The sequence below is a fragment of the Grampus griseus genome (genome assembly GCF_964374135.1).
Source record: "Grampus griseus genome assembly, chromosome: 21".
Classification (NCBI taxonomy): domain Eukaryota; kingdom Metazoa; phylum Chordata; class Mammalia; order Artiodactyla; family Delphinidae; genus Grampus; species Grampus griseus.
This window is the reverse complement of record NC_139015.1, coordinates 32,217,916-32,244,931: the sequence shown is the minus strand read 5'-3', so window position 1 is coordinate 32,244,931 and position 27,016 is coordinate 32,217,916. Positions and strand designations below refer to the sequence as shown.

Sequence of the window (27,016 nt, the reverse complement as noted above, 5' to 3'; positions counted from 1 at the left end):
CAAAGAGCAGGGACAGCCACCCCTGGGGTGTTAGCAGCAAACATTAGTGTTTTCCTTGTAGACTGGCCACTTCCCCAGCTTTGAGGCATTCAGGACCAACGACTGCTCCTGGAAAGTGACTGCACCCCCCTGGGAGCGCTGAAAGCCCCGCGGTCAGCACACGCACGCTCGAAGCCCCAGCCGAGTCCCCTGCAGTGAGCAGACTGTGACGCCCACAGTGGTATGCCCACCCCGGATTCCCACATGACCACAGGGTGCCTGCGCTCAGCGCCCAGAACCTTCCAGACAAGGCGCTGCTGAGTGTGAAGAGGGGATTGCAGATGGCAGCGCTGGGGAAGGAGGGGCTCCCTCCGGTGCAGACCCTTCCCCGGGGTACAGTCAGGACGCAAAGCTGGAGAGAGTGGCTCCAGGCCCCCCGAGCGGGTCGCCTGACAAAGGCTTTTCTGCAAGTTTGTATTTTGCAGAATGATTTGAGGGGAACTGGCTTCAGCCCCGAGCTCCTCCCCTCCCTCAGATTCCTGCAGTCACAGACCTGCTGTCTTGCCTTCAACCACTTTCTCCCTTTCTGTTATCAGAACAGGCTCTGACCTCGCCTTTATCTGATAAACTCATTCACACTGGGGTGTGGATTACTCACACCGCTTTGGACCCTACATTTTCACGGTGTCCAAAGTCTGCAAGAGGAAGAAATCTAACGGAGATTTTCAGGCATTGGCGAGAGGAAATATTGCAGCGGGCTCTCCCATCCCCTCCACATACACCCACCCTGGCAAGGCTGGCTGTGCTGACGGGCGAAGATTTGGCCAGCTGTACTCTGTGGGTTTGGGGCGCAGGGCGGGTCCGATCTAAATAGGAAGTAGGTAAAGTTCCCTTCAAGCCTACTCTGGGCTGTTCTCTGACACCCAAGGCACCAGTTATATTTGCCCCGTCCAAGGCCCCTGACGTAAAGAGGGTCTTATACGTGTTCCATTCTCCCATCATGAGGCACTGCTGTCAGGTTAGCGGGACTAGCTGCAAAGGTTACAGCGTTACAGCAGTAATCACTCAGTACTTTCCAGTGCAGGTTTTAGCAAAGCAATAGGGCTAATCTGTTAATGGGTTAATGCACTAGAACTCGCAGGCAGAATATTTGTGTTTTAATTGGAATCTCCTGAAAATGATGCCCTGATACAAAGGGAGAGTGGGAGTTTCAGGACCCCATGGTGGGGATGCAGAGATATTGGGTGAGCCAGGGACCCCTCCATTCACACCATCAGGAACCAACCCCTCCATCTTGGTGATGAGGGTCTTTCTTATCAGCCAGAGCCCACGGTGGCCCTGGGCTCCCCCCGAAAGGGGACGTGGGAGAACAGAGTTGACCAGCAGAGGAGACAGGAAGGAGGAGATGGGAAGAGGGGAGATTGCTGGTGGAGAGGGAGGGGGGTGGAGATCACTGACTGATGAAAATCATTCTCTGTGCGGAGCCGAGATCTACTTCTCCATTGGAACTGAAAGCTAGTTCCATCGTGTAGTCAGTTATTTGTGTTCTGAGTAGCTCTCTTTGAAGGCGGCTTTTGCCAGAAAGTTTCAAGACATCTAAGTGCAAGGGTCAGAAGGGTCTGAAGCAGGAGGGGACCAGTGAGCTTGCGCTGGCCGCTTTCTTTAGAGCCCGGGCGGCTGGAACTTTAACTACCCAGTGAGAGTTCTGCTTTCGTGGACTTGATGGTTGGCCCTGGAAAATGTTTGCTTGGTTTTTTTCCCCTAAAATTTAACTGTCAGACAAGCTTTGGTCACAGGCTGGCTCTGCCCTGAGCCTATGTCGACACCACTCGGGGTCTCCCCTTCGGGCCCTTTGCACGGCCCCTCGCGGTCAGGGACCTCGGTCCAACCGCCTGGACCAGCAGGACGCACGGACCCTCTGACCCCGCCGTCCCTGCCTCTCTGCTCTTCACAGAATGGGCTGAACGGCTTGCATCTGGCCTCTAAAGAAGGCCACGTGAAGATGGTGGTCGAACTTCTGCACAAAGAGATCATCCTGGAAACGACAACCAAGGTACGTCTCTTGGTGGCAGGGGGTGGGGGGCGGGGCGGGAGGTTTCCATCAAAATTCACATATCGTACCAAACCCTAAAGACACAGAAACCAGCCCTTCATGACAGAGACCCAAGCCTGATTCTGAACTCCTCTCATCCTTCCAGTCACTTCCTAGCCCTGTGAGCCCCTGAAGTCACCTGAAAAACCCAGGACCCCATTTCCACAAGGATTCAGGAGGCCTTTATCCTCATCACTCGACTGTAAATCTAAAAATAAAACCCTTTGCCCAATGGCTTCATGCTTTCCCAAGCTAAGAGGTCCACAGGCAGGTGCCTTGGGTCCAAATCCTCGCTGAGATGTTTCATACTCTGTGACCTGAAGCAAGTCACTCAGCCAGTGAGAAGCCTCAGTTTACTCATCTTTAAAATGGAGATTATAATATGTAGTTGCAGGATTGGTATGAAAATCAAATGTGGTAGTGAATATATAATGCCTATATAGGAAGAAATCAATAAATATTGGTGACTATGTCGTTCATGAGGGCTGTGGAAGAGCCCACACCCTTCTCATTCATCCTTCTCCAACCCTGAGTCTTCCTTGGTCAGCCCCAAACCCATTTCCTCTCCTTACTGGGTCCCTTGAACAGTGAACAGTGTTCTGTTTACTCCAAGCATTTGTGTGATGTCACACCTCTCACAGCAGGACGGTTCTCCCCAAAGCAGTAGATTATAAACACCAGTGACTTAAGTCCAGAAACTGCAGTCATGAAATTGATGCACCTACATGTTGCAAAATCAGTTTCATTTCTTATGCATCTTATTTGTTTACTAAGCAACAAGCAGCCAGCATTTAAAAACAAACAAAATGAAACCAAAAGAATCACCTCTGTTTAACGTGTCAAGTACTGTTTCCTCTTCTCCCCCTTCCTTTGTTACATCCCATGGTTTTCTTCCTGGGCTGGTCCCTGCAGCCTCTTATTTTCTGTTTGCTGTTTATTCAGCGTGGTCTCACGCACAGCCCCGATTTCAGTTCCACGCAGTTACCACCTCGTGAGCAGAGAACCAGAAGAACAACAGGTAGAGAACAGATATAATTTATGGTTATGAAGTGAACTTCCAAAATATTATGAAGGTAGACTCACCTCTCGAGGGAAAATTCTGTAATTTTCATGTCATTTCCCAAAGGTGAAAAGATCTCACGGATGAAATAGACTGATTTGCTCTTTCTGAACGTGTACAGAGCATTTTTTTTCTAACCCCGTGACAAATACCAATTGTTTCCACCCGGCTTCTTCTGCGGATGAAAGGGACGTGGTTATTTCTCATCCGATGCTGTCAGCTGCCTGGCCGCAAGCATGGTACCATCTGACGGGCTGTGGTGGCCAGAGTGGCTGTCCTCCCCCTGGCATCCCCACAAGAGCTGCAGAAACACTACGCTTCAGCACGCTTACTCTCTCCGAATTTCCCCCTTGGATCGGTATTCTGCAAGCGAACGCTTGGTGTGTCTCTGTATTTATAGAAATTGTATAAGCCAACGTGGTTTCTGAGGGCCCAACAGAGGGAGGAAAAAAAGGGTGAAGCTGAAACCGTGGGCAAAGCAAGAGCCACAACAGATTGGGGAATTGTAACGGGTCTCGCAAGCAGGAGCGAGATTAAAAAAGACAAGACTAAAAAGCCAAAACCAATATAGGTTCCTAAACTGTGCTTAGAAAATTTAAAAGCGTGAAACAAATGCATTCTTTGCCTCCCCCTGCACCCCCCTCCCCAGCCCGGGCACTCACTCAGCACCCACTGCAGCCACCCTCCCTGCCGTGAGCTCTGGGACTCCCTGGAAATGGAGAAATTGGGTCTTTGTGGATCCAAATATAGCTAAGTACTTTTTCCTGCTTCTTTGAGGGCACGTTCCTTCATGCTGCGGGAGGAGCAGAAAAAAACCATCTCCCTGTGACTCCGGACCTGAGGCTGGGGGTCTCCTTGAGCCTTGCGGCGCGTGCATGTGTGTGTGGAGGGGGGCATACATTCCTCACCAGGGCTGCTCTCAGCCCAGGTTCTGAAGACGTCACGGGCTGAGTCCCACGGCCAGGCCTCCACATCTCTCCCTGGCCAGCTTCCCTCCACGTGGGTTTGTATGGGGCGAGTCCTGTCGTCGTGGGATTTCAGGCAGGAAGGGGCAGACGGAAGGAAATGTTTGAAATTCCCTTCTCGAGCTGGCCCAGTGCCTGACACACACGTGCTCAGCGTGTGGTGAGTGGATGGATGGACACGGCATGCCTCCTTCTAGGTGGGGAGGCGTGGAGGTCTGAGTCCTGATTCCTAGAGAAGGTTCTGGTGCCAGCAGCCCTGCTCCACTTGGTACAGCGAGTGAGTTGGACCCAGGTGCCAAGGTGTCTAAGTGGAGGCTCTTCGGACTTCGAAGGAGAAAAGATTACTTAGCATCTTTATGCTCATTTCTGACACTTATTCTCTGATGGATATTTGAGGAACAACCCTTCTGCTTATCAAGTGGGACTTAAGGAGAAATCAGAAAGACACATTTGGGAGGTAACGAGAGGACCCTCCTGCTTGAAACAGGCCACGCTTTAGAGACAGAAACATGAGCCCTGGGGCACCGGGTGGCCCTGTGATGCTCAGACCCCCTGGGGGAGGCGCTTGGCTCCCAGTGGCCGGTGGCCCCAGCGCACAGACTAGATTTGAAGTCCCTGTTTGGTGGGTTTCCTGAGTTGGATTGGCAAGTGTTCATGTAGTTTAGTTAAAAACTATATGCCGTCTGAATTAGAAAATGTGAGGTCGTGTGAGATCTGTGCGCCTTAAGTAGCAGAGGGACAGATGGGTCCAGCTGTGGTCCCTGTTTGATGGACGTTGTCAGGTGGGCCTGCCCCGCCTGCCCCTCCCGGAGCAGGGATGCCCGTGGGATCACGTCGGGGAGAGGGACTTGGGAGGGAGGCAGGAAGGAGCCTGGCAGGGAGGCGCATCCTGGAAACGGAAGCCACCTGCCGGACCTGAGCCCGCCCATCCAGGAAGTGCTGTTAAATGCCCAGGATGGATCCAAACAAGAAACCTCACACGTCCCCCCACTACCACCACCTTCAGAGCCTGCCTGGTGTCTTAGTCTCTGTTACCAGTTCTCAGATTCTGAAAAGTTTACCTTAAAACAGCTGTGAATTTCATTCGCTTCTAATGTTTCTTCTCTCCGGCCTTCCTCTCCTCTCCGACTTGGTGAACCCTGACTCACTGTATTTTACTTATTCATATTCTTCCTTGTGTTTTCCTCTGCCAGGTTCTATTCTGTTTATTTTTCCGCACTTGGTTTTATATTTTTCTTTTCTTCTACGTACATTATACAGTTCCTTTTACTAACCCTCCCCCCAACTCCTTTACCTTTCTGCCCTTCCCGCTTCTATATGATGCTTGACTGCCCCTCACCCCGTGCCCCCTTTGGTCCAGCCTTTGGCCGGTGCGTGTTGCTGTAATGGCGCGAGGGAGCTGGGCCCGCGGGATCTGTGGCCTCCTTTTCCCTGGAGCTCGGGGCCTCCGCCCCGTCCTGCAGGGCCACAGCCCGGGAGGAGCCGGACGTCCAGGGAGTCAGCTGGCCTGGCAGCTCTTCCGCAGGTGTCCCGGGGAATCCTGACTGCCCGTCGGCCGGTGTCGGGACGCCGAGCCCAAGAGCAGCAGATCCGTGCTGAGAAGTTGGTGTTCTTGTTCTGGGGCATTCTTTTTTCAGGAGAACGGGAAGAACTTCCCTCCCTGGGTTTCCAGGGCTGTTCATGATGTCTGATGGGTCAGGCACACACGTGTGTGGGGTCCACCCCTTGGGGCCATAAAGGAAGCCCGCTGCCTCCCCGCAGACGACACCCTTATCCCACACCTGTGACAGCCCTGTACCTGTGATGGGCCCCTGGGAACCTCCTGTCTTCCCTCCCCGTGTCTCAGAAGGGGAACACGGCGCTGCACATCGCCGCCCTGGCGGGTCAGGACCAGGTGGTGCGGGAGCTCGTCAACTATGGCGCCAACGTCAACGCCCAGTCACAGGTGATGCTCAGGGCCCCGGGCGGTGGGGCTGCCCGTACCCTTCACCCGGGTGGACACGCTGTGTGGCGGAGTCCAAATGTATTCAAATGTCCGCAAGCACCTTCTTGCTTTTTCCTGCTTCACGGTGGACGTTCTAAGCACGATGGGGTGGGTCATCGTGGACCCCGTCTCTGTTCCTTTAGCTGAATGATGTATTTAGTTGTGGCTCATCTGTGCATGGGGGGACGTGAGGGGGGATGAGGAAAGGAGTGAAATTAGCGGGGGGTGGGTGTGCGGAAGAGGCTGACCATTCTGGGAGGGGCAGGAGCAGACTTCTGGAGAGGATCGCCCCCACCTGGTGGCCTTCTGAAGTAACCCCGCTCCGCCACTGCAGAGTGTCCGTGTGTTTTTATAGCTGGAGACGCAGGTGGGGATGTTGCCACAAGGGCTGGGTGGAAACAGGTTGCAGGGAGAGCTGTCTGCGAGTCTGGAGGATCCTGCATTGGTTTTAGCGTCTGTCACTAACGTGGGTGAATGCCAATGGCTTTTTCTCTTGGCCTACAGAAAGGCTTTACACCCCTGTACATGGCAGCACAAGAGAATCACTTGGAGGTGGTTAAGTTTTTGCTGGAAAACGGAGCTAATCAGAATGTAGCCACAGAAGTAAGTACCTTGGGGACGCGGCCTCACGGCTGAATGTCTCTTGGGGGGAGGACACGGTCCCAGGGGAGTGTGTTCCTGGGACATGGCTTGGGATGCATTCTCTGCCATGATCAATGTCCTGGGTGCTGTTGGACCCTGCAAGGGGGCAAGAGACAAAGTTATGGCCGTTGAGGGATGCCCAGACATGTGCCAGAGAAGTGACAGCAGGGGTGAGCCTGTCATTCCCACTGTGACAAACACTGGAGGCCGGGCTGGGGTGGGAGGCGTGCGCGCACGTGTGTGTGTGTGTGTGTGTGTGTGTGTGTGTGTGTGTGTGTGTGTGCGCATGCGCGCGCACGTGTGGGTGACAGGTCTGCCTAGGACCTTAATGAGAAAGGCTCTTGCCGGGAACCCACGTACACTCTTGGACAAGTCACTCGACCCTGAGTTTTGTCACTGGTGAAATGATGAAATCGGACTAGATGGAACCAAAGCTTCTCTTCACTCTTAGCATCAGATGACATCTACTTTGCCAGTTCAGGGGGCCCTGTGCCCCTAGCACACACCGAGGAGATTAATAACAGTAGCTCACAACTGAAACCTCGGTGCCTGGTGTGGTTTCCAGCGTTTGGTAGGCGTTCAATAATACTTGTGAGATGAATGAAGGAATGTTGGTCGGCCATCAGTTCACGGCACTGTCCTGACACCGGGTGATGGGGTGAGAGGGAGGCAAAGAGACAGGGCAGTAAAACTCTCAACAACGCTCCGACTAGGAGCACGTCCTAAAGGAAGAGTTAAATACGCGCCAAAGGGAAATTCCTGGAGGTGCCGTGAGACGGCAAGGCACGAAAGCAGGGCCAGGAGCGGCATCAGGGAGGAGGTGGCATCTCAGCCGAGCTCGCAGGCTGTGGAGGAGGGAGGTCTTCTCGGGCACAGGGCAAGAGCCCTGAGCTTGAAAGCGCGTGTCCTGCCCTGAGGACCGAGTGGTCAGGACGGTCAGAGCCAACGGTCTCTCCTCTCCCCCTCCCCGGTCAGGACGGCTTCACCCCTCTGGCCGTGGCCCTGCAGCAGGGCCACGAGAACGTGGTGGCGCACCTCATCAACTACGGGACGAAGGGGAAGGTGCGCCTGCCGGCCCTGCACATCGCGGCCCGCAACGATGACACGCGGACGGCCGCGGTGCTGCTGCAGAACGACCCCAACCCCGACGTGCTTTCCAAGGTGAGGCGGCCGGCGGGGCCGGGATCATGCCGGGGCCCGGACCCGGGGCCCTCGGGGTCTCCACCGATTCCGGCAGTTACCTGGAACCAGCCAGACCACAGAAGCTCCAGCGTGCACCCCAAGCACCCGCCCCGCTGCGCCCGCCGTTCCACCAGCCAGCTGAGAGCCACAGGGGACGCCCCCCTTTAAACCCCCGGGCAATGCTGAAGGACGTGTGCTCGCTGTGGCTCCAAGTCACCCAGAACAGCGTCCAGGCGGGGCAGGAGGGGCCTCTGGCCAGAGGAGGACTTTGCAGTCCATCCCCCCCACCCAGGTGGTGTTCTAGAAGTTTATTCCAGCTCTTTTCCCAGCTTCCCCCCGGTTGGAGGGAGGGAGGGAAGGGTTCCCACATGGAGATGGGACCGGAGAGGGGCCTCCCAGGGGCCTGGACAGCCCGCCATCTGCACACGCTGTCTGATGTTTTCACTACCTGTAAGTTTAGACTTAACGTCTAAACTTAATGTCTCCCTCCCGCTGCGAATGCACTTGCACTGAGTCAGTCACACAGGCCCCTGCCCCATGGTCACGGGGTTCCGCCAGGAAAGCTGCTGCCTGGATTGTTAGGCGTGGTCGGGGGTTAGGAACAGAAGGATGACAAGGGACCCACCGAGGGTCAAAGGGCCACCCAGCTGGCCACCCAGGGGCCACCGCACCCCTATGGGGGCTGGAACCGTCCCGAGGATTAAGGTCGTGGACCCCATAACACTTCTCACTCATTCATTAAAATCTCTTCAGAAGTAACCGTTCAGAGGAACGGGCCCTGCCTGCAGGGTGGGAGGTGACCCTGGTCCATGGTTTGTCCATGTGAACCACGGAGACTGGGTGTCCCCAGAGGTAGCACCTCACTTTTGGATGTAATTGCCGTGGGACATCTCTTGACCCCTTCCTTCTGAATCTGCCTGCTGTGTGAGGTCCTCTGGTCCTGCCGGCTTTTCAGAATCCCAGGCTGATTCTGAGGTAGAGATGACAGTATGTGGCTTGTGACGCCTTGTCCCCCTCTGTTGTGTGCCAGACGGGATTCACCCCCCTCCACATTGCAGCTCATTACGAGAACCTCAACGTGGCCCAGCTGCTCCTCAACCGGGGAGCCAGTGTCAACTTCACGCCCCAGGTGAGGCCCTTTGGTGAGGCCGCCCATGCATGCGGGGACTGGGCGTCTAGAACCCAGTGCCCGCCTCTTGCGGCACCAAGGACATCCCCGCACTGCAGACGTGCCTGCGGGTGAAGCAGCCCTGGGTGGGTTTCTAAGAAATTGCAGCCTGTGCACTGCAGACGTGCCTGCGGGTGAAGCAGCCCTGGGTGGGTTTCTAAGAAATTGCAGCCTGTGCACTGCAGACGTGCCTGCGGGTGAAGCAGCCCTGGGTGGGTTTCTAAGAAACTGCAGCCTGTGTTTTTGATTCTGGGGGACCTGGGCTCAGCCAGCTTGCTGTGATGAACCAAGAGGCTGGCGTGTCCTTAGAGGCTTTGAAATCTGTCTTAGGCGAGAAGAGTCCTGACAGTGGGCCCCGATGGCCGCTTGCCTTGGGCTGGGGCAGGGCCACAGGGGAGCAGGGCGCAGGGCAGCTGCCTCGCAGACAAGGACACACGCCCTGACCAGCCCCTCCCTCCCTTCCAGAACGGCATCACGCCGCTGCACGTTGCTTCCCGCAGGGGGAACGTGATCATGGTGCGGCTTCTGCTGGACCGCGGGGCCCAGATAGAAACAAGGACCAAGGTGGGTGCCAGCCAGCTGCCCGGCAAGGCCAGGGGAGCGAGTGCTGCCTTCCAGGGCTCTACCCAGGTAGTGGGCTCCCCGTGACCAGCTAGGGAAGGGCGTCCAGCCTCTAGAACAGCCCACAGGGGCAGCTGGAGACCAGACTGCTCCATCGGGCTGGTCCTTAAGGAAGCCTTCTCGTGCCTCTCCGGCTGGAATGATGCCACAGGTGCCTTCTCTCCAGCGACCTCTGATGGGTGCCTCTGGGGCTTTCTCTTTTTGACTGTCTTTTAAAGGATGAATTGACACCTCTCCACTGTGCAGCTCGGAATGGGCACCTGCGAATCTCAGAGATCCTGCTGGACCACGGGGCGCCCATCCAAGCCAAAACCAAGGTGCGAGCTTCCTTTCTGCAAGGAGCATCTCTTAGGCGGGGCTCCAGCTCAGGCCGACCCGGGTCGAATCCCATTTCTAAGAAACAGAGATGCTAATTCTACTAACTCAGCAGTGTGTGTGACGTTGACCCTGATGTCTGTCACACAGGAGGCACTCGGCTCTAATTATTATCTAGATCAAGGTTGGCACCTTTCTCTCTAAAGGGCCAGAGAGTAAATATTTTTAGGCTTTGCAGGCCCTGGTCAATGTCACAACAATTCAAATCTACCACTGTAGTGGGGAAGCAGCCGTGGATAACGTGCAAACTAGCAGCCCTGTTCTAGTAAAACTTTCTTGCCAAGCACAGGCAGCAGGCTGGATTTGTCCCATGGGCTGTCATGTGTCTGTACAGCTCGAGATCAGGCCTCATCTCTTTTACCCTGGCTCCAGAAAAGACAGGAACTAAGCACTCGGGGAGTCTTCAGGGCCTGGGCCGGACTGGATGATGTTGAAAAGAAAACAAAATGGTTCTTCTCGAGGTCCTTTCGGGGCCAGAGCAAAAGCCCAGCCCTCAGTTCTAACATGAGGTCTTGAGTCTTACTGGGGCCGAAGCTGTCAGACTACCTGATGTTGCCTGCACCACCTTCAGGCCCACTGCCTCGTTCTTGGGGTGAATTTAGAAGGTGGTCAGAGCAGAGCAAGGCAGAAACCAGACCCACCCATGGCCACTCCCGAGGTTTTCTGTGCGCAGCTCCCTGTCATAAGATCCTACACCATCAGAGCAGTTTATTCCCTGACCGAGGGTTATGTGAGTGTTCAGTGGAGCTCGCTGAAATCTGGGTCATGTTCACGGCCCAGGCTGTCGTGTGTGTGTGTGTGTGTGTGTGTGAGTGTGTGTGTACATTTCCCCTTTTTATAAGGACAGCAGTCATATTGGATTAAGGTCTACACCAGTGACCTCATCTTAACTAACTACATCTGCAATGATCCTGTTTCCAAATGAGGCCACATCACGAGGTCCTGGGCTTTAGGACGTCAACATGTGAATTTGAGGGACACAGTTCAATTCAGTCACTAACAATAGCTGTCACGCCGCTTGATTGTGTTCCTCTCTCGCTGAAAATCCTGCTTTCAGTTGTCTCTTGCTAAAACCTAACGTCCCAGTTTCCTCGCTCGGGGGCTTTCATGGTGCAGCTCCTGCCTGCCCCTGGAGTCCAGCTCTATGCCCTTGGCCTCCCGCGTGCTTACCTGCATGGAGCTCCCTGGGTCCCAGGGCGGCTGCCTCTGTGGCACTGCACACGCCATTCCCTTCTCGGGGATGCTCTTCCTGTGTCGTCTTCCTGGCAAGGTCCTAGCTCAGGGATCACCTCCCTGGCAAGCCTTCTCTCCGCATGTCCCCCCGACCCCATCATGACTCCACACTCCCCTGCTCCTCTGTGCTTTATCAGGCCTTCCTGATGTCACCACACGGAGTGGCAACAATGTATCTCTTTTCCCATCTTTAACCTACTAGTCTGCCAGCTTCCTTGGCCTGGAATTCTGTCTGTTCTGTTTCCCCAGAGCTTATCCCATACCTGATGCACTTTAATCACTTAATATTTGCTGAATTTATGTCTGAATGAATGAGTGAGTGAGTCTTCTCTGTCTTTAATTGTTTGAAATAAATTGCTATTTAAGAAACAGTGAGGATCCTTAACAGTTTTTTAAAGTGATGTGCACTTGTCAAGGACAAAGAACGGAGGGTTTTAGATCCAAATTCCATTTTAGCATCATGCATTCATTCAAGACCACACTGATTAAGGACCACTGTGTGTGTTACATGCATGTGTGGGGCGTGTAAGAGATACCAGGCACAGTCACTGATCTTAAGAAGCTTCTAAGGAAGGAGAGAAGATACATACACCTGAAAAGTTAATTATGAAAACAATTCGGCAAGTATATAAGTACGGTCCGAGTGAGGGGTACAGATGAGAAAAACCCACAGGAATCAAAGGTGGCCAGGGGAGGCCTCGTGGAAGACGTGGGCCTGGCTAGAGCGGGCCTGGAGGATTTGGTGGGGTGAGAAGAAGGAGGTTTGCAATCAGAGGCCAGCAGGAACGCGGAGGCCGGAATGAACCAGGCTCACCCGGGAGCCACATGGAAGCCCTGTGTAGGGAGGAGGTGGGAAGTGAGGTTGGAATCATTGCCTGCCTTGAATTTCCATGTTCATTTCCTATGCAACTGGTTGTTTTCCCTCTTCACCAGAATGGCTTGTCCCCAATCCACATGGCGGCTCAGGGAGACCACCTTGACTGTGTCCGACTCCTATTGCAATACAATGCAGAGATAGACGACATCACACTGGACCACCTGACCCCGCTCCACGTGGCTGCCCACTGCGGCCACCACAGGGTGGCCAAGGTCCTGTTGGATAAAGGGGCCAAACCAAACTCCAGAGCCCTGGTGAGTAGGAGGCTATCGGAAAAGGAGCCAGAGGGGCTAGGGCCAGAGCTGCATGGCTGAGCCCCCCAGGGAGGTACCCACTGGTGCCTGGAGCTGCCCTGGAGATTCAGGGCGGGGACAGTGTCGGGGGGCGGGGCACTGAGGCCCACGGGGCGTGGCAGCGCACAGGTGGATGTGACCTTACTCCCTGCCGCATCCCACACATAATGACCGAGCCCCCGTAACAGGCTGAGGTCTGGGTGGGTTTGGGCCCAGGACACCTGACTCACAAGCAGTGTGTGCGGTAGGTATGCGGGATGTCACTCCCGTCCGTGCCCAGAGCTGAGGGTTGGTGATTTCTAGCGACTGCCTGGCTTTTTGACCTGCTTTGGGGGCGAGTGAAATGGGCTCAGCTAAGCATCCTTCCTCTGCAGAGGGGCTCACAGTGGTCATGGTGCTTGAGCAGAGGTGAGTTCAGGCCTAAAGCAAATTCCCTCCTGGGACTGTGGTTCCTTTCGCTCGCCCCAGGCCGGGGGCTCCCGGGGAAGTTGCTGGCGGGGCCGGAGCGCTGCACGGAGCCTGCCCACACCCGCCATCTCCCCTCTGCCCATTCCCAGAGGAGGAGAATTTAGAAGGCCGGACAGCCTCCAGGCCGCCAGGATGGCTCGTTCATTCATTTATTCATTCATTTGTTCAGAAAGCTTTCACCGAGCAGTCCCCACTTGCGGGGCACTGTCTGGGGTAGTCGGGGTTTCTCAACCTCAGCACTACTGACATTTGGGGCCGATGTTCTTTGTTGTGGCGAGACTGACCCGTGAATAGATGTTTAGCAGCATCCCTGGCCTCCGCCCGCCAGGCGCTGATAGCACTCCTCCCCTCCTTGTGACAATCAAAAACGTCTCCAGACATTGCCAAGTGTCCCCGGGGCGGGGGCTGGGTGGTGAGACAAAATCCCCTCCCCTCACATTGAGAACCACTGCCCTAGGGGTTAAAGCACTGAAAAAACAAGCAGACGGGCAAAACCCAGCGAACAGAAATCCCTGCCCTGGTGGAGTTTACATCCTAGCGTATCATGTTCGAGCAGGGCTGAGGTTCAGAAATCCATTTGACTAGAAACGCACGGCGGTTTCAGGGAACGTGCTGGGCTTCACAGCAGTTCTCTTTATTGTAAATTTCCCCTTAAGGAAACTTTAAACGGCAGGCTCTTTCAGTGCGTCCAAAAATGTGACGAAATTTGGAAAAAGGGTTTACAGACAACATACCCAGGACCTCGCCTGGTGCACAGTGAGAGCCACCCGCCCCTTCCGTGATTCACAGTGATTGACGTTTAGGCTGGGCAGGGGCTCCCTTTCCATCAGCAGGGTGGTCTGGGTGTTCCTTGGGCTTGAGTGCGAGCCCCTGCTTGCCTGTCTCCCTTTGTGTGGGGCTGCAGAATGGCTTTACCCCCTTACACATCGCCTGCAAGAAGAACCATATCCGCGTCATGGAGCTGCTGCTGAAGACGGGGGCCTCCATTGATGCTGTCACTGAGGTAGGAGAAACTCCGCAGACGAGTGGACGGTCTCCGCGGGCCTTCTTCCAATAGCCATCTTGAGAGTTGTTCTTTGTGGCTGCGTGTGTGTGTGTGTGTGTGTGTGTGTGTGTGTTGTGTGTGTGTGTATGCTAGTCTAGAACTCTCAGGAATACATCAGGGTCGCTAAGACCGGGAGCTGGTGTCAGATCTCAGGGAGCTGTCCAAGGTCAGCTGCAAAATGTTTTGAGTTGTACATGTGGGTGGAATCACCCTGCAGTGTTTTTTTCCCCCTCCGGCCATTTTCCTAGAAGCAGACCCATTTCATAGAACTCCCTTTCCTTGGAAGACTCTTCTGGAGCCCCTAGAGGCAGGAAAGCTTAAGCTCCATCTGGCTATGTGTCTGGAGGAGTGGGCAAGTCTCCCCCGTCTCACTCCTGTCTGGTCTGTTCCAGTCTGGCCTGACACCTCTCCACGTGGCCTCCTTCATGGGGCACCTGCCCATCGTGAAGAGCCTGCTGCAGCGGGAAGCATCGCCCAACGTCTCCAATGTGGTGAGTCCGTGGGGAGAGCAGGCCCTTCCTGTGGACGGAGGGCTCAGAGGCGAGCGTTTGCCAGCGATCCCAAGCTCTCCTCTCGAGGACAGAGGTAGAATTCTCAGAATAGCAGGCGCTTCGGACTTGGGGAGATGACTGTACGTACTGACGCTTTCTCAGTTAAATGTGTCACCCATGTGTAAGTCTTGGGAGTTTTATTTTGGACGATCATTTGGGAATTTCTGTGAGTGGTATCTGGGAATGCCTGTATGTTTTTAAACATTCCTTAGCTCTGGGGTTTACCTTTAAGTGTATCTCACACACACACACACACACACACACACACACGCACACGCACACACACACACACACACACACTCCAGGCATCAGCAGACTAAAGGCTGAAGTTGCTTTTTGCTGGGGCATCTCCACCTCTTGGAGGAATGTCCACCGAGCTACTCCAGGCTGGCACTGCGGAGCCCTGTGTGTGCCCTTTTGCAAACCCAGCAGGTGTTAACACTTCCATAATTTTGTTATTTTACAGAAAGTGGAGACCCCGCTACACATGGCAGCCAGAGCAGGACACACAGAAGTGGCCAAATATTTGCTCCAGAACAAAGCCAAAGTCAATGCCAAGGCCAAGGTGGGTTCTGGAGGTGGGAGGGATCCCAGACGGAAGCAATTCAAGCGCGGGAGGAGCAATCCTCCCTGATCGGAGACCAGGCTGCAGGGCTCGTGGCACCGAGATTCCTTGTCACACCTGCTGGGTTGCAGCACACGCTCTGGTTCTGCTTTGCAAGGGTTCTGAGAAGCCCAGAGATGTGTTGGCATCAACAAAAGGCCAAGAAACAGTACTGCGGGGGGCGGGAGGGGGGGCGGGGCGGGCTGAAAGGTTGCGTGGTGGTTACAGTCACAGTATCAGAAGAGAAGCAACTTTTTGAAGAAAGCGTTGCCGGTGAAAATCAAGATGCCCTCGCGATGTAAAAGGCATCTCTGAGGTACTGAGTGATGCCGAGTTTGCAATCTGGCTTTGGCCAGGATCAGGCTTTCCTACCGCACAGACCACAGAGCCTCTGTTTAGTGTCAGGACTGTGGTTTGGGTTTGAGCCACAAACCCAAGGGAGGGAGGCCCCTAGCTGGGCCCAGTAACACAGAGACCCTGCCCACTGACCCCCTCAGCTTCCGGAGGAAACTGGAAAGGGGGGGGGCGGGAGCTGGGATGAAAAGTCATCTTTCCCCAGGTCTGACCCTCCCATTGCCCCTGGCGTAGAGAAAACCAGAGTAGCCTTCAGACAGAAAGACAAGTGGATGCTTAGACAGGACTCGGGAGACAGTACAGTTCACCTTGTTTGATTGCCCTTCACTTTAGTGTGGACAGATAAAGTGTTTTTTGCAATAAAGTGTTTTTTGCAGATAAAGTGTTTTTTACAATTTGAAGTTTTGTGGCAACCCCGGGTTGTCAGGTGGATAGCATTTTTCTAGCAGTAAAGTATTTTTTAATTAAGGTAAGTGTATTTTTTAGACATAATCCTATTGCACACATAATGGAGTGTAATAGTGTGTAAATAACTTTTATATGCACGGGGAAACCAAAAAAATTCATGTGACTCGCTTTACTCTGTTACCCAATTTATTGCAGTGGTCTGGAACTGAGCCCACAATGTCTCCAAGGTCTGCCCGTAAGAGCAACCACAATGTATAGTGTGTGCCAAACGTGGTGTGAAACATCCTATGCACGCCGTCTGCTTGACCCTAACCGTAGCCCTATGAGGTCAATACCATTATTCCCATTTTACAGATGGGAAGGCTGAGCCTTGGGGCAATTAAGTAGGAATAACAACTAACTTGAAAGGTTGTTATAAGGATTAAATAATATAGAACATATCATATAGAACATAACTCAGAGATTTGAACCTCAGCTCTTCCTCTTACTAGCTGTGTAGCCTTGAGAAAGTCACTTAACCTCTCTGGGCCTCACCTGCCTTCTTTATAAAATGAAGAGTTGGGTTAGGTAACCTTAGTGTTCCCTGTTCTTTGTTTTTGCTTTGGGTTCCAGGATGACCAGACCCCACTTCACTGTGCAGCTCGCATTGGCCACACAAACATGGTGAAGCTCCTGCTAGAAAACGACGCCAACCCCAACCTGGCCACCACTGCCGGGCACACCCCCCTGCACATCGCGGCCCGAGAGGGCCACGTGGAAACGGCCCTGGCCCTTCTGGAAAAGGGGGCGTCCCAGGCGTGCATGACCAAGGTACAGCATTCCTCCTCCCGTTCTCCAGAGCGGCAGGCTGGTCCCAGCTGGTCCTGGGGCAGGGGAGGGCGTTCCCATCTGGTCCTCCGTATTGCCTTGACTGTGCTGAGGGCTGCTGGAAGGAATGGACCCACAGGACTGGCCGCCACCTGTGAGCTGGGTGTGTCCCGTCCTTCCCCAGGAAGGTGAACTGTCGTTTCTCATCCAGCCACCAGCCTTCGTCTGTTTATCATGGAATGGCTCAGGATCTGCTCTGGCCAGACCAGACAGGCTCTGGGATGCGAGAAGGCTGGCGGCCCAGGCCCTGCCCGCAACTAGCTGGCTGTCAAATAACAGCACCAGTGGTTTTGACTCCGTCACGAGAGGGGCAGGTGGCAGCCCCCTGGGCTCTGGGAGTCTCAGCGGGATCACACCTTCTGCGCCCTTTATTCTACTGGTGTCTCCACGCCAGTCGGGGTGGGACACCTCCTTTGCCGTGGGCCCTTTCTCCAGGGAGGATGGCGGGCCTCCCCACGGTTCCGACGGCCTGTGTTTCTCCTCAGAAAGGATTTACCCCTCTCCACGTGGCAGCCAAGTACGGGAAGGTGCGCGTGGCACAGCTGCTACTGGAGCATGACGCGCACCCAGACGCCGCCGGGAAGGTGAGCTTGACCTTCCCTCCTGCCAGGGTGGACCCGGGGCAGAGGGGCAGCTGCACCTGGGTGGTCATCTCTGCCTGAGCCGACTGTGTCCCCCTTGCGCATGGGCAGCCGTCCAGGAAGAATGGCCTCTGGGGAGACAGATCTTTCTGACAGAGGCCTTGCCCTTCTACAAAGACCCGGTGGCCCCTCTGAGCGAGGATGCTGCACTGCCCCATCAGCCCCTAGGACCCCCAGGAATGGAGGTGACCCCCAGGACTGAGGCGGTGACCCCAGGACTGAGGCGGTGACCCCCCAGAATGAGGAGGTGGCCCCAGGACTGAGGAGGTGACCCCAGGACTGAGGCGGTGATCCCAGGACTGAGGAGGTGACCCCCCAGGACTGAGGCAGTGACCCCAGGAATGAGGCAGTGACCCCAGGACTGAGGCGGTGACCCCAGGAATGAGGTGGTGACCCCAGGACTGAGGAGGTGACCCCAGGACTGAGGCGGTGACCCCAGGACTGAGGACGTGGCCCCCCAGGACTGAGGAGGTGACCCCCCAGGAATGAGGCAGTGACCCCAGGACTGAGGAGGTGACCCCAGGAATGCAGAGGTGGCCCAGGTCCAGCTGGTGTGTCCTTTAGTGACTTCAGCTCCAGACTGGCTCTGAAATGGTGTCAAGCAGATTTCCTGTGTAACAGAAGTGATACGGATCCCCACGTGGTGCTGCCTGGAGCCACAGGCATGGCCAGTGGGATGTCCCCTGAGCGAAGGCTGTCCCCTGTCCATCTCCCCGCAGAATGGCCTGACGCCCCTGCATGTCGCCGTGCACCACAACCACCTGGACATTGTCAAACTGCTGCTTCCCCGGGGCAGCTCCCCGCACAGCCTGGCCTGGGTAAGCCTCCTGCCCCACCCCGCCCCCACCCGGGACAGCAGGCGGCCGCCACCCCTCAGGGAGGGCTGTGCAGAAGCAGCCCGATTACCTGCAGGGCGATGGCTGCTGACTGGGAACCGGAGCGGGCCGGGAAGTGGGGAGCACTTCTCAGCCACAGGTCACCTCGCAGATGTGGAGCTCGTTTTACACAACTAATGTGTACCCCAAACTGGTGTCAGAGGTCAGCATGTACAGCGTGCTCGTGGATTCCGGGACCAGGGCCACAGCTGGAGAATATTCAGGGCTGGGGGTGAACTCACCAGAACCTTGGAGCGAGGAACCTGTTTTGAATGCGGAGTCTCCCCCCACATCTGTTTCTCTCTGGAGTTCCGGCTCTGAGATGGTGCCGTTTCTGTACACACGTTACACGTTGAGGTGTGGCCGGCGTGCACCCTCACCCCAGCCCCTGAGATGCTCAGAGCCATGGGTGGTGCATCGCCCCTGAGGGACCCGGAGTGTAGAGAGTGGATGGGGCTTATGTAAGAGTGGACTGAGAAGGCGCTGTATGAGGTACAGGGATAAAGCTGGGCACGAGGATCATTTTGGGGGGACAGGCCGTCTCCTGTGGGGTGAGAAGGTGTGCAGGGTCTGTGAGGGGAGGGGGGCCGAGGGGGCTGGTGGCCACGCAGATGAGGGGCGACGAGAGGGGGCAGGGCTCGGGTGCAAAGGACATCGCGGTCCCTGAGCGCGCCACAGTGCTCAGCCCTGTGGCAGGAGGGAGCCATGGGTGGGTCAGGGTGATTCCAGCCGACGCCTGCTGACTTCCGTGGGGACACAGGGCAAGGCAGGGCGGGGCTTCAGTTCCCCTCTCAGAACGGCTGCTCATCTGGATTCTACAGCCTCCCGTTCCTGCAGACACAGCATCTCCCAGACACCCCTTCTCCCTGGGCTCCGGTCCCGCGCTGTTGTAGCAGAGCCCACATCACTGTGTAGACAGCGTGCAGCCCTGCTGGGACATGACTTACTCCTGCTTCTAAAAATAAAACGCTGGACTCGCACCGCTCCTTATATAAAAGACATCAGAACCAGGCTCATGGTATTTAAAGGGAGCTTTATCCAAGCACAAACCCTGCACAGATGGGTTTTGTTTCCATGGCAAAAAATAGTTTCCAAAGCAGTCTGGCAATTTTGTAGAATCTCACATGCAAGTCTCTCTGCACCCAAACCAAACCCACCCCTTTCTAATTTTGATGCTAATGTTGTTTTAACGTTTGGGCAGAGCTCTCTCCAGTGTGCGCATTCCTTTGGACGAGCTCGTTTCCTTGCGGAAGAGGAGCCTTTTACTGGCTCACACCGTTCCTGAATCTTCCCCCCACCACCACCCCGACGCTCCTGCCTCCCTGCCCCTCGTCCTTGTCACCTACAGAAGGTCATTCATTCCCTGTAGTCCCAGCTTGGAGAAAGCTCACAGGGGTTGGTCCCTGATCTGAGACTGACGGTTGTTCTTGTATCTTGGTTTTAACTGCTGGTCACCTGGCAGCCTGACCTGGACGGGATGCCGTTCTTCCAGTGCGGACATCCTCCATTGCCCAAGTGGCCTGGACTCCTGATAATGCTAACGTGAATAAGTACTCAAGTTCCTGTCCTTTGTTCAGTAAAAGAGGCCCTAATAATCCTTGCTTCCATGCAGGGAATGGAAGGCAGGCTGCAGTCGGCACCCTAGGTGAGCAGCGGCCTCACCCCATTTCATCCTGACTTGGGAGCTTGTTACGAATGCAAAATCTGGGGCCCCCCCGTCAGAATCTGCACTTTACCAAGATCCCAAGTGATTTCACACACATTCAAGTTTGAGAAGCACAGCTCCAGCTAAAAGACCTGGGCTCTGGAGTCGGAAGATTCTCTGACACTCAGAGAGAAGGATCTCCATTTGGGGATGCCTCCAAATCCCAGGCCTGATCCACTGAACCACACCGCTTTTCTTTGCTCCCTTTTGATACAGTACAAAACTCATTTTGTTTAATTAATTTTATTACAGTCAAAATGCCGATCTTGTCAGGGGAACACAACCTGCAAAGAATTTAATGTTTTCTCATAACATAATCAAATTTAAAAGGAGGAACAGTAGGATGAATCATCTTACATAATTACTCAGAGAGAATGATTTTTATTATTCAATTTATTCTTTGGGTAGATGACAACTTTCCTTTCCCCAAAATCTACTTTGCAGACAGACGGGTCTCACCGTGTCCCCCAGTGCTTTAAACTGGGATTTTACTGTATTGGTCGGCCCCTTTTTTTCTGTTTCTTTTCCCTGATCAGTGGATCCTGGCAGAATCAGAAATGTTGGTTTCCACAATAAGACAGTGGCTGGCAAAGGAGATTCAGTTCTGTGGGATGGCCAGAAGGATGCTGGCCGTGGCAGGAGACCATATGCCTTATGCCATCTGCTCTGGGACTGGGTGGGCATATGCTTGGAAGCTCCTGGGTCCGGCACAGGGGTCCTCAGGCCTGGCATCCCCCTTAGCCCTGAATGCTTTGTGGCCGACAACATCAGCCTTACCCATATGCTTGTTGGAAATGCAGAGTCCAGGGCCTCCCTATACCGTCTGAGTCAGAATCTGCATTTTACGGAGATTCCAAGTGGAATCTTGCTCCAGTTGAAAGAACCTGGAATCTGGAGTCACAAGACCAGACTTGGGTTCTCTGTTGTTTCACTTACTATGTGACACTAGAAAAGGCGTCTAACCTCTCCGAGAACTGGCTTCTTTATCCAGAAAGCAGGGTAGTAATAAAAATGCCTGTCTTACTTGCTGTACGTGGGTTGCAGTGAAGCTCAAAAAGGATAATGTAGGTGGAAGTGGTTTCCAACAGTGATAATCAAAGTAGGCTGCCTGCAGTGGGGTATGGAGTTTGCTCCCAGGCACTGCTTCCTTCATTGAGAAAGTCTTCCTCCCAAGACAAAGGGGAAAGGAAAGCCAGCTGAATAGAGAGTGCACAGTGACGTAGCTGATTTACTGTGGGACCGATCTCCTCATCTCATAACGGACTTAACAGATTTGTGAACCAGGGCACTGCAAAACCATACAAAGGTTTTATTAATTTTATATCTCAATTTTGGAAAGCACCTTCACATATATTATCATATTTGATCCATTCAACAACTTTAAGAACAAGGTAGATGTTACTGTCCTCTTACAATGGCTTAAAAAATACGAAAGGAAGTCTAGTTGACCATCTTGCCCCTAGTCACATGGCCGGTTAAAGTGGACCAAGGACTGACTCCACAGCCCCAGGTCCCTTGCCGGGGACATGTACTCTTAACGCCACCTGCCTGAAGCCACCAGGCCCAGGGGGAGCTTTTGGCCCAACATCACGAGGAGAGAAGGGCTCTGTTCCTTTTCCTCTATGAACTGGCTTTGGGGGGCATGTTTCTCACTGTAGGAAAGAGGGCATGGATTTCCATTTTACTTGTGTGCCTAGCTTGCTGGGTGTTCTATAGGCCTGCTGCCTGGTTGAATCCTAGCATCTGTTTGGGACAGAGCACCTTGTGCACAGAAGATAGATGGAGAGAACGGGCAGGGCATTTGCTGGCTCTGGGAACCAGAGAAGAACCACAGAACCACAGAAGATAGATGGAGAGAACGGGTAGGGCATTTGCTGGCTCTGGGAGCCTCTCCAAACCAAATGGACTTGGTTGGTTGGTTTGTTTACTGAAATGGCCCTCCCAGGTGACACCAGCCCGGAACCAGGCCTCCTGGCCCCTCCTCAGAGGATCTAAAACATAAGGCATGTGCTAAGCTTGTCAACTCAGCACTCCTGTAACCAGGCTCCGGTGGTCCCTTCTATTTCAGAACGGCTACACCCCTCTGCACATCGCTGCCAAGCAGAACCAGATGGAGGTGGCCCGCAACCTGCTGCAGTACGGGGGCTCGGCGAACGCAGAGTCCGTGCAAGGCGTGACACCCCTCCACCTGGCGGCCCAGGAGGGTCACGCGGACATGGTGGCTCTCCTGCTCTCCAAACAGGCCAACGGCAACCTGGGCAACAAGGTAAACACGCGTCTGCAAATATCCCTACAGACTCAATCACATTGGGGGGTCAGCTGACGACACACTGCATCTCAGGATCAAGCACCTGCTGTGTGCCCCGGTTCTGAATCAGGTGATGTGCACGTACACGTGCACGCGCGCGTGTGTGTGTGTGTGTGTGTGCGTGTTCTTCGTTGCAGTGTGTGGGCTTCTCTCTAGTTGTGGCGCATGGGCTCAGTAGTTGCAGCTCGCGGGCTTTAGTTGCCCCGTGACATGTGGGATCTTAGATCCCCGACCAGGGATCAAACCCGCGTCCCCTGCACTGGAAGGTGGATTCCTAACCACTGGACCACCAGGGAAGTCCCCCTGTGTAGGTTTTATCTCAGTTTTGTAAATGAATAAACAAGTTCAGAAAGGTTGCTTATTCCAAGATTGCAGGACCCCAAGCCTACCTGATGCCAAAGCTTTGGCTGGTCCTTTCTAAAGAGGTTGACTCAAGAATCTACAAAAAGATCACTACTGAAATCCATTGCATGCTTTCCCAAGTATAGGCCAGTGTCTACATTCAGGAATGTACTAAGTAAGCTGGGACTAAATATTCTTTTTCTGTGAGGAAGATATTGTTTTCAGTGCCAATCTGTCCCTTCAATGGAGTCTCAGTCCAGGGACTGTTGACGTGTGAGCAGGAAACCCTCTATGTGGTGTACCTGGCACGTGGGAGGATGGGCGTGGGAGCCGTTTCCCAGGGGACACCCTCATGGTTTTCATCAGCTTCTCAAAAGAACGCATGACCCAAGAAAGACTGAGTCACTTCTTTTGTTAAACACCAATTTTATTGAAATATAATTCACGTACCATAAAATTAGCTCTTTTGAACTGTACTATTCGGTGGGTTTTTTGGTATATTTGCAGAATTGGACAAACACCACCACTGTCTAACTGTAGAACTTTTCCATCACCCCCAAAGGAAGCCTCAGACCCATTAGCAGCCACGTCCCATTTCCCTCAAACCCCCGTCCCCTGGCAACTAATCTCCTCTCTGTCACTATGAATTTGCCTGTTCTGGACATTTCGTACAAGTGGAATCATACGATATGAAGAGTCACTTCTTTAGACGACAGATGAACATAATACAGTTTCAGAAAGGCAAGCGTTTTGAGGGTAACTTAAGATTTCTTAAAAGCGTGTGGATCCATTGGCTCTATCGGGACGGCTTTGGACAGGTGACCCCAGGAGGGAACTGTTAGGGCAGGACCATTGTGTTGGACAGGACTCTTGGTTTCTTGCTGGTACCATTTAAATGAGCCAGGAGGAGAGGGGGGTGCCCTGCCCTGAGACATCCCCACTCATCCACATCCACACTCACCAGTCAGGTTACCGCGTTATCCCAAGGATCAGGCAGGGCACCCGGACGCTTGTGACCGACCCAGGACCTGTTCTTATGTGGGCAGCCCCACCTGCCTGCGCAGGCTTCAGCTAGGCAGGCGCACCACTGGGCCTCCCATCAGCCTGGGGGAAGCGCAGACGGCAGGGGAGGGCGAGTGGAGTCTCTGGAGAGGGGGCAGGCCCTGCCCACTGGCGCCGATGACAGAGGAGCTGCAGCCCTGTTTGCCCCACGGTTAGGAAGGCGTGTCGAGCGGGCTCCGGGGGAGGGAAGCCTTTCCTGGCATTTTTGCGTGAATGCGCACGTGTCAGTCAAGGTCGCTGGAGCATCACCATCCTCGTGAGAAAGCTGTGATGAAAACTCCAGGAATCTGGGGGTTTCGGTCCCAGCAGGATCCTCCACCCTGTTTACTGGCTGGGATGTGCTGATCACAGGCTGCATTTAAATGTCCCGTCGTGGTTTACAATGCATTTTCGTCTGTTTTCTCAAGTGAGCCTTCCTTTGCCCTTGAGATTCGTCAGTTATAATCCCGATTTTCTCGATAAGCAAACCAAGGCTTTGAAGCTCATCTCGAGTCATGGAAATAGGAAATGTTACCACTGGAAAGGATCATAAAGTTCATCTAGTTCAGAATTCAGCAAACTACGGCCTGGGGTCCAAATCCAGCTCACCACTTGTTTGTACAAATAAAGTTTTATTGGAAGCCAGTCATGCCCATTCATTTACGTGTTGGCATAGCTGCTTTCTCACTATAACTGGCGGAGCTGGGTAGTTGCAAGAGAGACACAAGCCTAAAATATTGACCATCTGGCCCTTAACAGAAACTGTTGCTGACCTCTGATTCAGTCTAACCACCTCATATTTTAGTTAAGGATGGGGGGGGCGGGGCTAGAAGAGCTTGTCTAAGGTCAAACAACTGGTTGGAGCGTGCAAAGCCAAGTTCGACTCCCAAACCTCAGTGCTCTTTCAGTGTCGCCTGGAATTCTTTCCTGGCTCCAAGCTGATGAACTGCTTTTCCTTTCCAGAGTGGACTCACTCCCCTTCATCTGGTCGCACAAGAAGGTCACGTTCCAGTGGCAGACGTGCTGATCAAACATGGTGTCACGGTGGACGCCGCCACCCGGGTAAGGCCAGCAGCCGGCACTCTGTCCACAGGGACTCCCCTTTCCCCCTGCACCCACAGGCCTACCCACTCTGGCCTCCATCACTGGTCCATCTGAGGATATTGGATACCCCGAGGACCCAGTGGCCCATTCCTGTCTGCCACTTCCTAGGGGCGGCAGTGGAGTTTGAGGACCCCAGGCCAATGGGCTCGCTTTCCAGTGGGGAGTCTAAAAAGTTGGCTAGACCTTTGATCCTCTGTAGTGAAAGGACGTTTAATCATGATTCCAAGCCCTGTCTTACATGAGCAAGGTATCAACATGTCAGGATGCACTGGAAAATTCCGCCCCTTCTACTCCGGCATTTGGCTAAAAGCAGGTCAGCATTCTTTGAGCCTCTGTGTGTGCAGGGAGCTCTGGGGGTGGGGGTTGGGTGGAGGATGACCCAGTGCCCAGCACACAGTGCAATGAGCCTCAAGGCATCTGCAGATGACATAAGAGTCAGGAAGGGACAGCCGGTGTGATATGCGGTGCAAGGGGGCTTCTCGTGAACCCACGGAGCACAGAGGGAGGAGAGGGTGTTTCCATTTGGTGGAAGGAAGAGGCTTCCTGGAAGAAGTGACATTTTGTTCTTTTTCACCAAAAGGCAACTGTATTCAAAGGAAGGGACAAAGTGACGCCCCTGTAGCCCCAGCCCCTTCCAGCGTTCCTCCGGCACATCGGGCAGCAGTGTGACATTGAAGCCTCCCTGAGAAAAATCCAGAGACATATTTTATCCCCAGCTGCCTATAGCTTCAAAAGGAACCTGCTTTAAACCAAAGAATGTTCTGGATCTTTGAGGCTTCTTTTGTGGGCCTGGTTTCGTCTTTTGGGGTCCTGTCCTGAGAGATCTTATGTTGTGGGTTAGAACTTGGGGGTCCCAAAGCCATCCCATCACTCCAGATCCAGCCTGCAGGGTTTGGGTCCAGATCACCTCTGGGACCGGGCTCCCCAGGGACACTGAGGAGCCCAGAGAGCCTTGGCTTGTTGGCGTTTGGAGGGAGCATTAAAATATTCCGCAGAATGGCTTTCTTGACAATTACCTCCTCTGCAGACAAAACTCAAATGAACAAATGCCCAAAGCCACCGATTTCTAGCCATGGCCAGTTCCTATAAATTCCATTATGGTACAACTCTGTAACCTAGACAGCCTTCTGGGGGGTTTTTCAGTGGGATTTCAGCTTTCTAGTGGAAATAAGTGTGCAAGGCAGGTCTTGTCTGGGTCGGCAGTGATCTCTGCACTGCTGTCTGTGCTCATCTGAGTCTGCTGCTCTCCCAGGGTCTGCTGGCGGTTCCCTCCTTCTGGGGTTGACCCCTTTTGGCTTCTGTAACACGGGCCTCTCCTGGCTTTCCTCCCTCCTCTTTGCTGCTCCCTCCCCATCCTCTTTTCTGACCTCCCTGTAAGTACTGCCTCAGTCCATGGGCCCCACTTTTTCTCTCCACACTTATCCTGGGGGATGTCTCTCACCTCCAAGACTTTCAACTCCCCTCGGGTGCCTCCTTGCCTTGCCCTCTTCCCCGGGCTCAGTGTCGGTTTCCAGTCACCTACTTAACCTCTCCACTTGGGTCTCTCCTAGTCATCTCACACTGCACTTGACTGACACCGAGCCCTGTCCCTCCCAGGCCCGTGGTGCCCCACTGCTGACCTTGCCAAGGGCCTCCTCGTCCATCCTCTCTTTCAGTCACCACTGTCGTGAGACTTTCGTTCCCGTCCAGCTCAGAACGGCTCGTGGTGTCCCCCGAAGCCTTGCTGGTCACCCCGTCTCCTCTCTTGCTTTCCAGATGGGTTATACTCCACTCCACGTGGCGAGCCATTATGGGAATATCAGGCTGGTGAAGTTCCTGCTACAGCACCAGGCGGACGTCAATGCCAAGACGAAGGTACTGGGTTGCCTGAGAGCAGTGCCAAGTTCAGATGCAGCCAGGGTCACTCCGGGCGCACTTGGGGCCCCACCACAACTTTCAGCTTTGACGCTGGAGGAGGAAATGGGGAAAACGCCTTTCTACGTTGCACACAGAAGACGCACACGCTCTGTGGCAGGTGGGCAGTGCTTTCTCTCGTAGCTAGCTCACCCTGCCAAATGTCTGCCTGCTTTACAGCTCGGATACAGTCCCCTGCACCAGGCAGCTCAACAAGGCCATACAGACATTGTGACACTGCTTCTCAAAAATGGTGCTTCCCCAAACGAGGTCAGCTCGGTAAGTACCCGCCCGGTTCCTGATTTCAGAGACCTGCTCTCACGGGCGGCCCCATGCGCT

The 27,016-nt window shown here is 54.1% G+C and overlaps 1 protein-coding gene across 8 annotated transcripts in view; it reads left to right on the top strand.

Annotated features, from left to right (window-relative positions):
• The window catches only part of ANK1 (ankyrin 1), a 98,774-nt gene that overhangs the window by 23,544 nt on the left and 48,214 nt on the right, over positions 1-27,016 (top strand). For 7 of the 8 annotated variants that reach the window (XR_014298394.1, XM_082680171.1, XM_082680169.1 and 4 more), the window contains exons 3-20: positions 1,934-2,032; positions 5,943-6,041; positions 6,585-6,683; positions 7,698-7,883; positions 8,935-9,033; positions 9,538-9,636; positions 9,912-10,010; positions 12,235-12,432; positions 13,844-13,942; positions 14,377-14,475; positions 15,002-15,100; positions 16,514-16,711; positions 17,254-17,352; positions 18,129-18,227; positions 22,058-22,255; positions 24,644-24,742; positions 26,540-26,638; positions 26,858-26,956. Coding sequence is in view for 7 of the 8 variants with exons in the window: in XM_082680171.1 (XP_082536297.1) it covers positions 1,934-2,032; positions 5,943-6,041; positions 6,585-6,683; positions 7,698-7,883; positions 8,935-9,033; positions 9,538-9,636; positions 9,912-10,010; positions 12,235-12,432; positions 13,844-13,942; positions 14,377-14,475; positions 15,002-15,100; positions 16,514-16,711; positions 17,254-17,352; positions 18,129-18,227; positions 22,058-22,255; positions 24,644-24,742; positions 26,540-26,638; positions 26,858-26,956 (2,166 nt within the window). In the remaining variant the exon portion in view is untranslated. The remainder of the gene's footprint in view (positions 1-1,933; positions 2,033-5,942; positions 6,042-6,584; positions 6,684-7,697; positions 7,884-8,934; positions 9,034-9,537; positions 9,637-9,911; positions 10,011-12,234; positions 12,433-13,843; positions 13,943-14,376; positions 14,476-15,001; positions 15,101-16,513; positions 16,712-17,253; positions 17,353-18,128; positions 18,228-22,057; positions 22,256-24,643; positions 24,743-26,539; positions 26,639-26,857; positions 26,957-27,016) is intronic. The other variant, XM_082680172.1, reaches the window with a different exon arrangement.